This window comes from Melanotaenia boesemani, chromosome 19 (genome assembly GCF_017639745.1).
Source record: "Melanotaenia boesemani isolate fMelBoe1 chromosome 19, fMelBoe1.pri, whole genome shotgun sequence".
NCBI lineage: Eukaryota > Metazoa > Chordata > Actinopteri > Atheriniformes > Melanotaeniidae > Melanotaenia > Melanotaenia boesemani.
Window position 1 is genome coordinate 8,920,652 of NC_055700.1, and position 18,076 is coordinate 8,938,727.

General features: G+C 39.4%; 1 protein-coding gene across 10 annotated transcripts in view; it reads right to left on the reverse strand.

Annotated features, from left to right (window-relative positions):
* LOC121629996 (disabled homolog 2-interacting protein-like) overlaps positions 1 to 18,076 on the reverse strand; it is a 148,951-nt gene that overhangs the window by 4,411 nt on the left and 126,464 nt on the right. For 9 of the 10 annotated variants that reach the window (XM_041970005.1, XM_041970004.1, XM_041970010.1 and 6 more), the window contains 9 exons: positions 16,315 to 16,459; positions 13,934 to 14,078; positions 13,183 to 13,419; positions 12,865 to 13,066; positions 11,846 to 12,033; positions 7,977 to 8,850; positions 5,741 to 5,878; positions 1,217 to 1,419; positions 1,051 to 1,138 (listed from right to left, as the gene is read on the reverse strand). In XM_041970005.1, the coding sequence (XP_041825939.1) occupies positions 1,051 to 1,138; positions 1,217 to 1,419; positions 5,741 to 5,878; positions 7,977 to 8,850; positions 11,846 to 12,033; positions 12,865 to 13,066; positions 13,183 to 13,419; positions 13,934 to 14,078; positions 16,315 to 16,459 (2,220 nt within the window). The remainder of the gene's footprint in view (positions 1 to 1,050; positions 1,139 to 1,216; positions 1,420 to 5,740; positions 5,879 to 7,976; positions 8,851 to 11,845; positions 12,034 to 12,864; positions 13,067 to 13,182; positions 13,420 to 13,933; positions 14,079 to 16,314; positions 16,460 to 18,076) is intronic. The other variant, XM_041970006.1, reaches the window with a different exon arrangement.

Genomic DNA, 18,076 nt, shown 5'->3' on the forward strand with positions numbered 1-18,076 from the left:
TCATTACTGTGAGCGTGAGGGAGATTAATTACCTATGTGTGTTTGTATCTGAATTTATGTTAATGTCATACTGTTGCACAGTTATTTATTTCCCCCCCTTTTGTGTTGTGAAAACACTTTGACGTTAACCCAAGAAGATGCATGTTTGCACTAAAGTTTGTGACTGTTGTTTTTTGCATGCAGAGTATATATGGGATTTGATCTAGATTCAACTTTTATAAATCCATCATGGCAATATTTATCTTTCTCTACTAATTCCTAATTACATTTTCAGTGGTTAACTTTCAGAATTCCTTCCAAAACAAAACCCCTAATTCAGGGGTGTCAAATGCACAGACCGGGGGCCAAAACCGGCCTTCTAGAGGGTCCATTCTGGCCCACAAGATAAATTTGGTATATATGAAAATAATTACATAGATATTAAACTGTTTTTGTTTATTTAAAGTCTCTATTTCATTATTTGTCCATGTGAGGTTGCATTTTTTATGTTTAAATATAAAAAAATTACAAGGCAGGGTAATACATTGTTTTGTATTATATTTTTCTTATTAAATAGATCTCCCTTCAGTTTGTATTATGAGGTGAATCAGTTCAGGTGATCAGGATCACTACACAGATGTGGAAATGTACAGGTATGTATATTTAAAATAACTTAAATTCTGTATGTTTCAGTCCATTAAATGTAAAGATGTTGAAAATGTACTTCTTTGCACTAAAATAAGGGAGAAATTGGACGTATATCACATCTTTTATATAGCTTATGCTATTATTTTGCTAGTTTGGCCCACTTGAGATGAAATTGAACTGTATGTGGCCCCTGAACTAAAATGAGTTTGACATCTATTCTCTATAACAACACTTTCTTGTTTTTTAAATGTAGATTTTTACAAATAAGAACCACTCTGGATTACAAGTAGACATTCAAGCTTGACAGTTAGAGCTGATGCAGGTATGAATTAAACATCTCTTTTCATTTTGGTGTTACTTTGTTGCCTCAAGATTTAAAACACAAATCCAACCTTTCAACAATATTTTAAAGAGTAAACTGACCTGTGCATCTATTATCTTCTGTTTAGAGTCCACCACTGCCTGCATGTCAGAGTGATCCTTCTTCAGCTCTTCCTCCACCGACATTAACCTGAAATGTGAGCAAGAAGCATCACATTAGTTACACATTGGAGAAAAAACCCCCACCACACTATCATCATCTTCCTACCTGCTGATGATGCTTTTCATTTGGAGATCTTTGTCATCCTGCTGTCTACGCAGGCGCTCCTCTGACTCCTCCAGCCTGGCCTGGTACTCCATCAGCACCTTCTGGGCCTGTTCGTCCTGACCCTTCAGACGGGCTTCATACTCCTCCAGTTTCTGTACCGACGCCCGCAGCTTCTCCTGCAACAGTGCGATCTCCTGCTGGTACTGAACAATCAAGCAGAAACAAAGACGTTGTCATCACTGTTGTCATTATCATCATCATCAACCCTATCAGCATGCTCCCTTTTCTTCATTACCATCTCTGACAAGAACAAAAGAGAAATCTCTCAATCAGTCGCTCCTGAGGCTCTGTATAATTTCTATCTAGAAGACAGGGACGGCCTCTATCAGGGGATCACATAGTTCAGTTAGAAGCCGTCTTCGTTATAGGACTTTAATGCCGGACATCTGGCTGCATGGCAGAAATCTTGCTGACAGGACCAGTGATGCTTGGCAAAAAAATAAACTAAAAGCAGTGTCAAATTCCATGGCTTCCTTAGTTTTAAAAAACATGGACCAGTTCAGCAATTATACGGCCTTAAAACAGAGAAAAAAGTAAAGAAGCTTAGGATGAAAAACAAGAGGAGGGAGATGGAAAGGATGAATGTCAGTTAGTGGGAGCCTGGTTAACAAAATAAGCCCTGACCCCTTGCTGGACCCCATTAGGACTTTGAACAGGTTATCTTAAGAGCAAGCAGAAGACAACTTTCTTCTGGATTTAAAAACTGTGTTTAGTAGCACTGTGATCTGTTAGCATATGACCGGCTCAGACAATAGAGGCTGAATGGTCGGCTAGCATCTTTAGCTCAGCACAGCAGTGTACTGAGCTAATCAACAAACATGACAATTCAATTACCTGCCAAGTATTTCTGCCTTGTTACAAATAAGATGTGTTTATGTGCGACTACGGCCAATGTAGCTGACCTGATCTGGTCACTGTGAGCTTATGGTGACACTTTAACCAACACAGGCTCCATACATGGTTGACCTTGCAAGACTATCTGATAGAGGAACTTTGAAATGTGGCAAAGTTATGTCATTATAATGGTGGTTCCCTAACTTAGCAGTGACTTCGAGCCTGTGATATTTTATTATAATGATGACATTAATGTGATAATCAGCTTCAAGACCATCAAGCAGTTTGAGCTTAAAAAATGTAGAAATGTTCATTTGTGATGATTATCTAAAATGCCATGTGGAGTGTAGTTATTGAATGAAAAAAAAAAAAGTCTGCACAAAACATAAAGACAATCCATCCAGTAGAGAGAAATTTCAGCTAATTAGCTGATTTTATTTTATGCAATCAATTTATGTGACTGAATTCCCGTGTTCTTCACAAAATGCAACGTCCTTTAGCGATAACTCATCAGAGCGAAAGACAAACTATAAGCACATCCTAACTTATCAGATTTAGTTGAACATAGCAAGAATGCTACTGGGAATCGTTTATATTTCTTTGTCACATCCTGCCTTACACTAGGGCATTTTCCAACCACTCTCTTTCTTAACAAGAGAACGTCAGCCTCGCAGATTTCTCTTTATCAGTTTCCCTCTTTCTCCATCTCAAACGGCCCTGTGCTTTTGTCACTGGATCCCCTGAGAACAAGTGACCAAGTCTTTGTTCTGTTTGTCTGTCTCTGCAACGTTCTTCCTCAAATGTCCTGCATGTCCTCACACTCTCCTCTGTAACCTGCATTCCCTCTGCCACTCTAAACCCCAGAATGTATGAGAATATTAGAATATTTGGCTCCTGTTTGGCTCAAAGTATCTTATTCACTGTTAAGAGATCCTTGCAGAGTTGAATTTGAAATTCATCAAACTGAAGATTAAAATGAACACATATGAATATTGAAAGCGAGACAGAACAAAAGAGAGATGGAAAGAGAAGTGGTCTGAACAGATGTGCCTCTGCACCTGCTGTCTTGACAATCCAGCTGATAACAGTCCAAGTCGGTTACTTTTTCATCCAAGTAACACTAAACATCGTTCACAGAGAAAAGTTAAAAGGTAAAAAAAAAAAATCTAAATTAGTGAGCTGGATTAGATGTACTGCACTTCAAAGTTAGAAATGAATCAGATTTAGATATTTAATGGATTTAATGGTTGACAGGTGTGGACTGCAGGCTACTTAAGAACCTGGATTCTTCATGTGGAGTTATACTGTTGTAATATATACAGAATGTGGTTTGGGATTTCCTTGCTGGAAAAAAAAGCCTTCCCCAAAAGTAATACAGTGTGGATGTCAGGATATTTCTTCACAATCTGTCATTCAGCATCACAGATGCCATCATTGGTAGAGTGAGTGTCCATAATTCAGACCACAATACTGTACTGCACGTTATTTAAAGCTAATTAAAACTCATAGATAATTGTAACGTGTTCAGATTAAATTTACAAAGGCTAATTCATTTTTCATGGTAGAGTTTTAACTTTTGTTTCTTTGAGCCCATGAAGGGAACTTCAGTACAGGGCTATCCTTGTTTTAATGTAGTGCGCCTAAGGGCCGGAAGATCTCAGCCAGTCAATAACTGTTTCCAGTCTTGCTTGTCTTGCTTAGAGGGATTTCTCCAGATTCTTTCACTAACATTTCTTTATGTACCATAGCTGATGAAATCCACCGATTCTTTACCATTTTATGTTGAAAAACATTTTAAATTAATTTGAAGACTCAGCCTCTCCTTTTTTTTTTCTTTAAAAGACTAATCCTTATTCCAGTCATTTATGGCTTAGAATTTAACATCTAAAAAAAAAAAAAAAAAGTATGTTATTCATTTTTTTAAACCTTTATTTATGCCAATTGTCCAATTGAGAGACACACCTTAATTTACAAGAGAGACCTGTTTACCTAACCTAACATGCATATCTTTGGATGGTAGAAGGAAGCCAGAGTACCCGGAGACAACCCATGCATGTTAGGGGAGAACATGCAAACTCCACACTACTGTTCGAACCCCTTCCCAGCCGAGGCTCAAACCGACAACTTTTCTTGCTATGAGGCCACAGCGCTAACTACCAAACAACGTGCACTTTGCAGTCTAATCACACCTTGCACAATTAAGTGTGATTATACATCCACATTGAATGTATAGCTAAGAGTGTTTTAGACAACCAGCAGCAGCTTGTGTCTCTCTGGAAGATCTAATGTTTTCAGTCCTTCTGCTATTTTGGTGGCTGTAGCATCTTTGTTAAGACCCAAGTCATTGCCTTCTTTGGTTGTTCTCCTTGCCTGTGCTTCTGGCTTCCATAAGTATGAGCTATGTTAGGATGACAGGTTTGCACTCATTATGGATGTGGAAAAAAGCATATGTCTGTGTGTGTGTGTGGTTACAGAGGGTGGGCGGGTAGGGCAAGTGGCAGCCAACCAAAGCATGGAAGCAAAGCTGACGGCAAAGGTTGGGAAGCAGAGGAAGCAGCAAAAAGCATCTTTCTGACTCTCTCACACAAATGCAAGCGCACACAAGCTTACAGCACTGCAGTGTGGATGTACGGCATGCGGACACACACATACACACACTCGGTTTTGGCTTTAAATATTATTTCAAAGATGTTAAGAAAGAGAGGGAGCGCTTTAAGAGAATGATTTTCTAGGTAAAATGAGATTCTTTCATCAGGAAGTTCAAGCCTTACTTGCACATCATTTCGTAAGGGTATTGTTTCATTACAGATGAGATGAGGTAGTTGTTTAATGAAATGAAAATTAGTCTTCTTCGTGTAGCTGGAGTACTGTTTGCTAAGTCCTTGAAATTTTTGTGAGGAGACATTAATGCTGCAACAACTGAAAATTGTTGATACTTTAGACAAGAAACCATAAACAGGCTTTTCAGATGAGTTAATTTGACAATTTTCTTTGCCGCAAGGGAGTAACTGGGTTCAGATAGTTGTTTGAATGAAACAAAACCTCCGCTTACATCTATCAAGGATTTTCTGGTTTGCCACAGGCCAAACGATTGACCTTCTAACAGAGAAAATAAAAATAAAAAATTGATTTAGCTGTTGATTTCTTGCTGCTTAAAAGAAGTACTGGTACACATATTCTTGCCTGTTCAATTTAACTCCACAATTATTTGTCTATAATAACTTCTGCTCACTGTTTATCATGGAAATAGCAAAAAATAATAATAAAAAATAATAAACAGCCTGACCATAACTTAAAAGTCAGTTTTGTGAAAATGCATTATTTATAGAACCAGATTGAAGTGCAATATATGCTATTAACCTCACTTTCATGTCATAAATGTACAAAATATGCTTTCAAGTGACAATTTTGGCATGTGGAAGAAATCTCAGACTCACATATGAGACCAAAGTGGGGATAATACAGCAAATAATTAAGTGTAGAAGTGGTGTTTTTAGGGGAGGAGGTGAGGGGGTGCAGGATATGAGGCGAGTAATGAGTGGTAGGAAAAGAAAGGAGAGTGTAGTGGGAGTTGGGAGTGGTTTGTGGAAGGAGGGGTTGGTAAGAGGCAGAGGTTGGATGGCAGGTTACCTTCTCCACCTGAGTTAGATCCTCTCTGTTTCTCAGTGACTCGGGCTCCATCCCTTCATGGTCTAAATACTGCACATTCATATTCAATAGCCAGGCTGCTGTGCGGTCCAGCGCACTGGGGTTCACTGGGGAGGGGGCCTAGTAAAACCAACACAACACACACACACACACACACACACATACACATGAGCTGTGTGCAAGTGACGGGGAGGGGAAGGAGGGAGGTTGCAATAACACCACAGAAACAACAGAAATAAGCTTGAAATGCAACAACTCATCTGGACTGAAAGCAGCAGGTGGGATGGATACAAACTCCTAACTTCAAACTTGCACTGTGGTGCACACACACACACCGTAAAGCAAAAAACTGGAGTGTCAAATGGGCAGCAAGGAAGAGAAAATGCTTAAGACTAAATGAATAAACTGAAATCAACCCAGAAGCAGAAACTGGCTGTTTTCTTTCTGCCTGCTGTCTGATGGATAGCCGAGTAGAGAGCTGGCCCCTGGCTGTTACACTTCATGGGAGGAAAAGTGGATATTTTTATAGTCCAGCACACTCATTTGCATTAAAAGCTTTTCAGAAAGTTGAACTATGCCAATCTGAATTTCTGAAAATTGGCTAAACAGAAAATAAGAGCCAATCTTTGTGTCAGTCTACACATAAAATGTGAATAAGCAGCTGGTACTTTTACACTGACTGTGAGAGGATTAATATTAATCTAAACACCTACCTTCAAATATACAGCGAATGCACATCCGTTTGTAATAAAATGTTTTTATCATCTTCAGTTCAGTTAATTAAACTGAACTTTCCAACTTTTTTCTTAAGATAAATGCACCGACAGCAAGACAAAATCAACCAATTTGGTTAAGAAAAAAAAAAAATACAATTCCTAAAACATCATCTGGCTTGAATAAACAAAAGAATACGACAAAAATAAACAAAGTCTACACATTGTGGTTTTAAACATGTTATTTTTGTAAATAAACATTGCTGGTTTGGGGAAGTCAGTTAGTCTAAAAGCAATCCTGTTTAATTGGATCAGTTGGAGAGGTAAACTCTACTCTGCTGTGATTGGTTATTTCTCTCAGGCATCTGCAGAAGTTAAACAGGTGCTCAATTTGTCAGCTGCTGTACTGAGTAAATTGCTTGTTTTATATTACATTTTTAACTGCATTTTTGCTGCACAAAAACATCTCCGATGTGATTTTACACCACTGCTGTAAAGAAAGGCTGATTTCTGTGGCCATCTAAAAAAGAATATAGTTCTAAAGCAACACCATCACAATGCTTACTTTGTCCAACAAATGTTTCAGTTAGCAAAGTTTCTGACTATGAAAGGCAAAATAACACATTTAAAAAGCTGGAACCAAAGTATATACTCCAGTTTTATGGAAAATTTATGGATTTTTTTTTTATTTTATTTATTATGTCCAAATATAAATTAAGCAATATTAGCAATATAGTAAAGTACAGTGCAGTAGATATAATGCATCAAAAATGCAGAACATCACTTTCTAATTGTGTTTTTTTTTGCAGTGGCTGTATTGTTGATGCTCTGCATGCATATGTTGTGAGTATTTAGTCAGATATACTAAACAACTAATTACAGCAGCGTGACTCCAGCTGATCCAATCTAACACCCACCATCTTCGATCTTTTCCAACAGAGGGAAGAGCAGAGATTATAGTTAATAATGCAGATATTTTCCCGTGCAGCAGCCAGTAACCATTGGCAACAATTACCAAGTGTTTTTAATTACAGTGTATTGTGCCTGACCTGCTAATAATAAACACAGACTTCTGTCATAGTAAGCGCTGAGAGCAGCATTTCTGAGTCTGTATCTGTTTGCAACTGTGTTGGTCTTAGCAAATACATATCAAGTTAATAAGATACTAATCACGTCTCCACCACACGCAGTCTCATCTCATTAAGCACGACCAGTAAAACAGTGGTGCCATGACAAGTTGGCTGTATGGAAATTACTATTATTACACTGTAACTGTAGTTCATTAGGGTACAATGATCTTTTTCTGCAAGTACACCCACACAGGGCTTTCTCAGCTTATGCTGCATAAATGGGTGCTCTGTAACAGCAAATTTTGATATCACTGTAATTTAATGTAATTACAGTGAGACAACTGGTTGGGTGTTTCGAACAATGCTTAAATGAATATCATCTTCTTATGTTGTTAGAGCTGCTGTGTTGTGGCTCGCACGCTGTGCAACTCGTACCTGTTTGTGCTGAGCTCTCTGCTTGGTCTCAGGACTGTCGCCTTTGGAGGAGGAGGACTGCTGTCGTAGCCGAGCTCCGCCGGATGGCCAGTCAGGAGATGATGTCATCATGTTGCCAGAGGAGGGCCGAGGATAGGGCCCCCCGCTGAGTAAGTTTGGAGGTGTGCGGCCACGGCTGATGTTCTGAGGAGGAGGTTGGTCTATCCTCCGCTGCGGACCGGCGCTGTTCTGTCGGGGGACGCTGGGCTGGTGTTGTGTCTCTGTGAGGGACAGCTGTCGGCGGTTGAACTCCCCTGAACGCCTGGTGTACTCCTCGCCACTGCTCCCTCCTCCTCCACCTTGGTTTGAGAAGGAGTGCTTTCCTCCTGCTGGGCCATCATCATTGTTGCTATGGGAACTAACAGAACTGTGGCACTCTGAACCCGAGTCAGTCACTCCACGAGGGGACACAGGTAAGCAGGCGGCCATCTGGTAAACTGGGTTCTGGAAAGAGAGTGGGGCTAACAGCTGGGCGGGTCGACCCGGAGTACTTTCTGTGCCTGGGGTGGTAGAGTTCTGGCCGGGCTGCCTTAGGGTGGGACCCCCGGGAATGTTACCCTGTGGGACTCTGGCTGACCAGGCTCCACTAGAAGCTGGCCCTTCACCCAGAGTGTCTGAAGAATTAAGACCTGTGGCCCCGTCCAAGCTGCGGGGGTCTTGTAGGTCCACCATGGACAGACTCTTGCTGCCATTGGCCATGCCCAGGTCAGGCTCATTTGACTCAGAGTAACTGGAACTGCGTGCAGGGGAGGGCTGGATACCTGAGCTCCTTGTCACAAAGAAGAGGTCCTTATTTTCTGGGGTAGGTGAAGGTAACCTGGTGAAGTCAACCAACCTGAAAGAGATATAAAAAATCCTGATTTAATGCTTTAGTAAGATTAAACAAAATCTATAAGTTATAAAAATCAGCATATCTGTAAGTATTGATCACAGGGTTTTACTTAAATAAACTCCACAGTAGTACAAAAGCTAAAGCCTCACTTTGTCTTTTACAGTAAATTTGACTTAAATAAACCTTTTTATGCTTAATTTTTGTTGTCTAACTCAGTTTGGGTGTCTACTAGAAAAGGTTTACATGTTATATTGTAAAAGAAAATGTCTATTTTTTACTCTTTCTGATATTTTTCTCAGCACATTTTTTCAGCTTTGGTTTCAAATGCTTCATTTTAGCTCTTCTCCCTTTAAGACCTCCTCCCTCAAGGTGCAGTCAGCTCCGATAATGTCAGCCCAGCAAGCCAGTAAACCAATTGTCAGGAAAATATGTTTTATGTTGATGTCAACAAGTCTCCTGGCTTGCAATCCAGACTTATTTTCTTCTTCCTGAATTGAAATGAACTATAATTTCCCTTTGCAATTATTTGATTACTTTTCAGTTCAATTAAACTCAAGTCCAGGAAGAAAAAGCTGGACTATGAGCCATGTGTTTCAGGCAGTTACAGAGCAATATCCTCTGCGAGGGGATATTGGTGTTGACTTTGAGTTTTGTAACACTTCTTATCATTTAAATGCACAAACAGCTTCATAACATACTGAAACAAAGTTTAAAAAACCAAATATATTACACAGCCCCTTTAAATTTGCTTTCTCCTCCATCCCCTCACTTTCCCTGATTGCGGAGACAGCTACCTCCACAGCTGACTTACCTCCAGATAATCTATCATTCATATCACGCTCATCTTCTTCCACTTTCCTTGTCTTTCTCCCTGAGTTCTATTACCCTTCCCCTCCTTTAACCTCTTTCTTTTCATTGTACTCGATTTCATCCCTTTTTCAACGCTGCCGTCGTCTTTTCTTTAGCTGATTTTTATGTCACTGGTTAGTGGATGAGTAGCAATTTAGGGAGAATTGTGAGCTCAGTCTTGAAGCACACACACACACACACACACACACACATACACTCCATTTATGAGCAAACACTTATTGTGATAAAGTAACAATGGAAGGCTTTGACATCAGGTTATGTTAGACCGGCATTAATTACTTTTATTGATCCTCGAGGCTGATGAGCATGAGGCTACCAGCTGTCTGACTCTCCTCTCGTTTCTCAGAAAGCTTTCATCTGCTTTGTGATGATGGCGTGTTTGCTGCAGATACAACTCTTTTCCTGTTAGTCCCTGCGCTTTCATCTTAATCTTTTTAAGTGTCTGCTTGTCATTGTTCCGCCGGGGAGCAAGAAGACCAGAGATGTGCACGATAAGCTGTTGTCTGAGAGTAAATTCATCCAGTGGGAGGTAAACAAGGTTTCATAAAGCTGATGTAAACAAGCAGGATTGGCTTTCTCACCACTGTGTCATGGCCTCACCTGGCAAACATTAACACTCAGCAAAAGTGATAGTGTGGGAACATAACCTACAGGAGCTGATGCTGGAGAAAGGCAGAGTCACTGTTGGCCTCAGTGATGACACACGAAAAGGAAAGACATTTTTAATGATTTATTCTTCACACTGTACGTTTTATTTCCTGCATTTTATCTTATTTTACTTTAGCTTTATTTAATTTCTTTTTCAATTTAGTTTTTAATGTACTTTTAAATGCTTCTTCTGCCCACCTGATATAAGGCTTGTAATCTTTTATGTAAAGCACTTTGAGCTGTCTTGTACCAGAAATGTGGTATACAAATAAACTTGCCTTGTCATTGCTTTACTCTATCAGTGTTGGCCTTTGCAGAAATAATTTTAATGCAGAGATACAGGGCCCATTCGCATCAGGATAGTCCATGGGACTTGGTTTGATTGGGCAGGGACATTTTCACACCTTCGTTTGGTTTCACACTGCACTTTACTGAAGCAGACCAAACCACTTAGACCAGGGGGGCTCCTGACTTAAAAGTATTCAAAAAGACCTTGTGGTTGCAGAGGCATACTCATTGCATTATGGGCATGCAATTTTTCAAGAGGAGCCCACAAAAAGCACAAGGCTCAAAAGGTTAAAAAAGGGACATTTTTGGGGGCATCTTTAAAACCATTATCTGCTTTTTTACACCACCATTGCCTTCAAATTGCACTGATGGTTACTTAAAGTTAGCCAAATACAGTATCACACATAAAAAATGTTTTTGAGTAACTTTTCAGCGATAAATCCAAATATGATCATCTGCTGTCATTGGAATACAACACTTAAAACATAAAGAAGATTATTCTTTTAAATCAAAAAATGGTTAGAGATGTGAAATAACCAGTGTCCAGTTAAACTCAGCGCAGTTGGAAGATCAAAGTGATGAAAGTTTGGGTTCATGAACCATTTTTGTGTTTACATTTCCTGCTACACATCTGTCACTACCTACAAGCGGCCAAATAATTCAAATCAGTTTCACACCTGAATTGTAATCAAACATGCCCAGAGGCTGCGGCAGCTGGGGTTCGGATGTTAATGCAACCGCTCAGATCTCCGTTCACGACTATAAACACTCAAACTTCTGAGAAAATGTAAATAACCTCCTGTAGTTTTGCACTCAGTGTTTATGATTGGCTGAGGGATTTCTTAGGATGTCAGATCTTTCAAAAACCTGCTCAGGGGGATTTCAAGATTTTATAATTTGGAGAATTTGCAGTAACTAATAAATTCTAGTATTCACTCTGTTGTATGTTAAGTAATCAACAATTGTTGCTGCTGTTTTTAATAAGGTCTGATATTTCATGCGCCAAGGTGAAGAGCCTCAACAGAGCTTTTTCATTTCATGGATGTTTATTTGTCTGTTAGTCAACAAAGATAGAGCGCATATCTGAATTTCATTGCAATAAAGTCTGAATAAATGTCTTCAATAGTTAGTTGGAGCATGATAAAAAAATGAATAACTTTACAATGACAACAGCTAGCACTGATTTTCTTACCCTGAGAGGTCATTGTCTATGACCATCTTCTGCATGCCTGAGGAAATGCTGCAACTCGCCTCTGGAGGAGTTGAGCTCACATGTTCTGTGGATTGTCCGGATGTCATCTGGACACTGGACGGGTTGGACAGAGCTGTGCTCACCTCCCTCAGGATCCTGGGCAGAGGACCCAGCTTCGAAGCTGCACTCTGTGAAAAGAGAGAGACAATTAAGCCTTAAACATAAAAAAAAATAATTCCTCTGCATCACTGCAGCTGAGGTTTTAATTAGATTTCTTTTAAGTTTTCTTTGGCTGAATTCCATACTGTCATATTTTTGTAGACTAACTTAGCCGATTGTACGGTGCAATGAAAATATCTTATTCACACAACATAATGAATTATGCAGTTGGACAACCAGTCTGATGAACTGGAGTATCAACCAGACTGTGATTTCTGAATTATTAAAAGACAAGCTTTGGGAGAGCTGGATGATCTGCTTCCACCAGCTCTCCATCTGCCACCAGCCTTAATGTAACCATCTTTGTAAATCCATTAATACGCCTCAACCAGCTTTTGAGGCTTCACAGTGCTCTTCCCTTGTGCACTGCTTATGCAATAAATTAATGAATTATTGATTGATGTGGGATAAACATCCTGATGCAGTCTAAGCATGATTCAAATCCCAAAGCTTATGATAATGCATGGAAACCCTGGGATCGCTATAAGCAGCAGGATCCATCCCTTACTGATAAAAACCTGCAAGATCTGAGTATGATAATGCATGACTCAGTCATGCATATGGATTAAAACTTGTTTTTTTTAAGTCTAGAAAGATATTTTAAATAATTTTAGGCTTGTTATGCTGCGAACCTGGAAAGAGTATTATAATAGCAACTAACACATGATTAAGGTTCTGATTAAAATCACGTGGTTACTCTCACATTAATCTACTTAAATTAATCTTTTACTCAAAGCAATAAACATTTGTAGCGAAGCTAATTAGCAAATCAGAAAAAAATTAGATATATTCTACAGTACCTGGTCCATCTGGGAGACCACCTCAGAAAGAAGCGAGTGAAGGGTCGAGAGCTCCCTGCCAAGGTCGATGTAGCCCTCAAAGCCTGCCGTGTTGGAGATTGTCTCTGGGTTGGAAATTTCCAGCAAGAAACGCTGCATATTGGTCCATTCATGCTCAAGGAACTGGTTCATAAAAGACATGTACTCCTCCTTGTTACCGAATCTGCCAGAGACAAGGAGCATAAAAACATTGGACTAAGATCCACCTTTCTATAAGGGGAAGTTTGATAAAGAAGATACTTTATTCATTCAAACACACAGCTAAAGACCAAAGCTCACTTGGTGAAGTTGGCCAAGTTTTGTGTGACTTTAGCGATGAGTGTGAGCGTTCGAGCCGTGCGGTCATCGGGATACTCCTGCATCAAATTGAAAAGCGAGGGCGACATGATGGCTGGGCAGAGAAAGCGCAGGAACAAGGAGGCGCTGATCAAGCGCTCGCTGATGTCCGGTCGACCCCGGTTGCTGCATTCCTGCCGCCATGATGCAAAAACCTCTTTCAGTTCTCTCGGAAAGACACTGTTGAGAATCAACAGGAAAATAGCAAATGAAAGTACTGTCAAAAACATATTCTTGCTCATATCATGTGCTAAATGCTTGTGGATGTTCCAAAAGAAAAAAAACTTTGTGAAACTGGTTACTTCCAAACTTTACAGTAAGTCTGTCCTGTTTTTGATTTTAACCATCAAACCCCAAAGTTGTCTCTTTAAATACTTTTTGTGGTTTGCAATATGCTTTAAATATCACATATCAAAGCACTGAATAACATACTATGTGATTTGATTATTAACTGTAAATCTAATAAAACACCATTAAAAGCTTCCTAAATAGCATTATTTTAAAGTCTGCTTTAAGACAATACATGAAATAAAGGTTTTTCCCATTATTTCTTGCCCACTGGGCAAAAAAGAAAGAAATCTGAATATTAGCCATGATATAACACCATAATTCTACATCAAACCCATAATAAATGCACATAGTAAGTCAAACAAGATTAAAGAATGGCACAACAAAAATCCGCTCCATTATTCACCAGTATGAGTTGATGATTTTGCAGAAGGCCAGCTCACAGCACATCTTTAGGTTACTTTGGTGCTCTGGCAGGTCTCCAGATGAACACTTAGATGGATCCACCTCACAATTCTCATCTGACTCATACAGAGCCTTGATGAACTCTCCTGGAGAAAAAGTGAATGAAACAAAATGTGTAAGAGATAAAGGGACATATAGAACATATACAATTACCTATAAATACCCATAAATTAAGCTCAGAGTTAGTCTGACATTAGATTGTGATTATAAATTCACTATAATACAAATTTCCCTGAAAGCAGCACAGTAGTGTCTTCTGTCTCCGGCTGTCTGAAGAGACCCTCGACTGTTATCTCCAGTCTCAGGTCTAATCATCTCAACATCTTATCCTGACAGCAATGCAGTGATGCATAATTTACAATTTCTCTCTCTGAATCAGCCCTGAGACACACACACACACACACACACAAGCAGGGAAACAGGCAAATTACTGCAAAATCAGCCAGTAAGAGACACAAACACGGTGAAGAAAATAAACACACACTGAGCGCCGATGTTGGCACCATACAAAGAAAGAAGCGATGGGTGCCAGAAAGGATGTGTGCCATTTGTAGATTAAACTACTGCTGAGTATGTTTCTGAATTAGGTGGGGAGGAAAGCATACACTGCATGTAAAGCGCTTATTGTTGGATGGGACAAACAACCGCTGTTTAACACCCTGCCAAACATTATTTTGCACAAAAAAGATCTGCTCAGAATCCTAAATGTCATATGCCTGTTCTGTCATATTCATCATTTTCTTTTATATCACCTCACAAGCCTGTCTGTGCTAAAACAAAACTTCCTCAGTGCTGCATACACACACCAAATAATATAAATAGTGGTTGGCCCAAGCAGAAAATTCTCTGCTCGGCTTGCATCTCTGTTAGGGAGGTTTAACTTTTCATTTTCAAAAAACAGCATGCTGATATGTAGCCTATTCCTTAAAGCAATCAGCATCTGTTTTACATAATTATATGGGGTAGAACATCTATTTAAAAGGGCCCAAGGTGATGTTTTCTTTTCATTTTAACTATATCACCAACATCTTGTTTTTCCTCTGCCATCCAGGGCGTCTTTTTAAATGTAAAAATAGTTCAAATTCTCAAGCAGAAACTTGCGTTAAACATTTCTTTTTACTGTTGACCAGCCAATCATGAAGTAGAGAGATTTGTTTCCCTTAACAGCAACCAAAAACTGGGCAGGGTGGCGGAGAAGTTAATTATACAGGTGTCTGAGCACGGTGCCCTGAATGACATGACTGCTGAACTGTATAAAACTGTCCTTTAGAAAATCCCAGCTGGTGGTGGCCTGCAAAAACACAATGGTTGGTCTAGTTTGTGTCAATTTTGAAAACAGACCCAGTAACCACAAATTACATCTATTACATTTATTCCCAATCTCTGATCTATTATCCTTCTTTTTAGCTTCAAAAGCAAAAGAGAAACACTTATTTTCATTTTGAAACTTAGTTGTAGCAGCTGTTATGGCAATAAAATATGCTTTTATGTCCTTTATTTTAATACAATGCTAAAAAAAAAAGAAAAAGACAAAAAAGATAAAAACTGAATGTACCATTTTTGGCCTTAATTCAAGTAGACACACAAAGGCTGCATACTCTCAAACACTAATTTAGTTAAAATGTTTACTGTCTTGGTTACCTGGCTTTGTTTGGCTTATAAACTGCTCAAAATGAACCTTTTAAAACCTGAGGTCCCCCAGTTGGGGGACATAGAACACAGATGGTGCCAAAGTGTTTTGGACTTATAGCTACAACTGCATCATTCCAAATAAATATTTATATTCATCCTGAAAGCCTGAAACTTTTGTGTGCTATGTGGTATCTTAAATTTTACCTCACAAGTAAAAATATATACTAATATTTACACATTTTAACAAATCTCACCAGTGTTCCCTTTACTATGACCTTGGTGGTGCAGAGGTATACTCATTTCTTTATCGGTATGCAATTTTCAAGCAGAGGCCTAAAAAAATAGGCATATGGCTCAAAGTGTTAAGGGAGAATTGAGGAGATAAAGACCAGTGAAGACAAAGAAAGGGGACCTTTCCTAATCAAATGAAGCACATTGTCAGAGAAAAGTATTTGGACTAAATAAGCATGGTAAGCAGCATCAAGGTGTCTACTGATTACACTCGAAGTAAAACTGCAGTAAAGTTCTCTCTTTGAGAAACAGACTCATAACTGTGAATGTTTGTGCAACAGGAAGCAGTAAACTAACAAAATATCATCCAGCAACATTTGGTATCCAATGTTTTCAACAGACTGTTGCTCCTCTGTTAAAGGCACCTCAATACCTCCTTCGTATCGCTGCTGCACTCACCGAGGGCGTCCTGCAGGTACTTCTGTCCCACCAGTTTGAGGTATTCCTCGATGGCCTTTGTGGCCAGTGTGTTTTCTCTGAAAATGAGGTGCTCGTTCTCGCCACAGCGGTCCACCTCCGACATCATCAGATCTGTGAGGAAGTCCTGCAGAGAAAATAATAAGATGAGTCCAGGGTTAATAACTGTTGCTCCCAAATCCAATGTGATTATCCACACTCAGGGAATTAGTTGATAGAGATGTTTTTCTAATTATACAAAGTAGTGAATGATGCATAACAGTGAGACTTTTCCAGAGCAGAAGTAAACAGATCAATATATAAAAAGCAGGACTGAACACTGATAACAAAAAAGGAACTGCAACCTCTGCGGGAAGGTGGTGGTGGTAGGCAAGATGAGGATGAGTACATTAGAAGTTTTGTTTTTCCTTTCTTAAAAACTCTGTTTCCTTGCCTGAGCCTGGTTATTGATGGTGATATGAATTTTTATGGGGTGGCATAAAATGTCATCAGTTGTTTACCATGGCAGATTTAACTTCTGGCCAAAGCAGACAGGGGATTTCATGCAAACAGTCTGATAAACTCCTTTTTACTCAGTTTAAGGCTGTGACAGCATTTACATATTTACTTTTAATAGAGCACCAACAACCTTTATGTTCTTGCACTCTTTACAGCAGGAAACTACATATGAGTGTTAACTGAATTGTTTCACCACATTGCATTAAAAATCTACTGATGTGTAGGGTCACCAGACATGCAAACGCAGGGCCAGTAGCACCCCCCAAACCCTCAAACCACATAAAAAAGATACACATGGTGTTAAAGAGTTAATGTATTTGTCAACTTGAACTAACAGGAAAGAGCTCATGCATGTTATTTGTCGCAGCATGGTCCTGTAGCAAAATGTCATGCTTGCTTTATATCTGATTTTGTTTCTAGGTACTGTTGATTGACAAGTGGGCTTTTTTCCCCCCACATAAACAAAACAAACTTGTCACCCTTCAACACCATAATGCACCCCACAGCAGGCATTCATCACCATGATTGGGCTCCTTGTTGTAATCAACAAAAACATTTCCAGAAACATAGACTGGGGTTCAACAAAACTCTGAGTTGGTTATTGTTTAAAGTTCAAACACAACAAACCTGGACCATAATTGCCCCCAATATTAATAATTCAAACTCAAACTTAGAAGCCCAAGAGTTCTTTCCATAAACCAGCTTAAAGCAGTCCTTCCTCAAACAGTCATCCCACTGTGGTTTGTAACAACTTGCTGATGATACATGGTCGTCCATTAGCACTGATAGCTGCTGCAGACACCACACTTGTCTTCCATCCAGTCAGTGTGGCTCTGGGTGGCTAAGATCACTACCCCAAAGTTCACTGCAATGTAAACAGCAATGGCGGACAATCATTTTCTCATATATTATAATAACAAAGCAATTTTCATTCGTTTCAACATCATATCCAAAGGCACTGCAAACAATAATCTAATAAACCATGCAAGACATATTAGCTGGAGGCTCTTTTAAACTTTTTGCTGGAAACTAAATGAGTAAGCTTGGAAACAATGCTGATGGGAGTGATAATGAGCCTGCAGAGAATTAAAGAGCAACACAGTAAAGCTGAAAGCCAAAAAGCTAAAATCAATTAGATGACAGGCGCAACTCGCTCTGCAGAGCTCAGCAAAACAGCAGTGTTACAATAATCCTCGGTAGGTTCATCACCAGGCGCTATGGCTTCCAGTAGCAGCTAATCATTTCA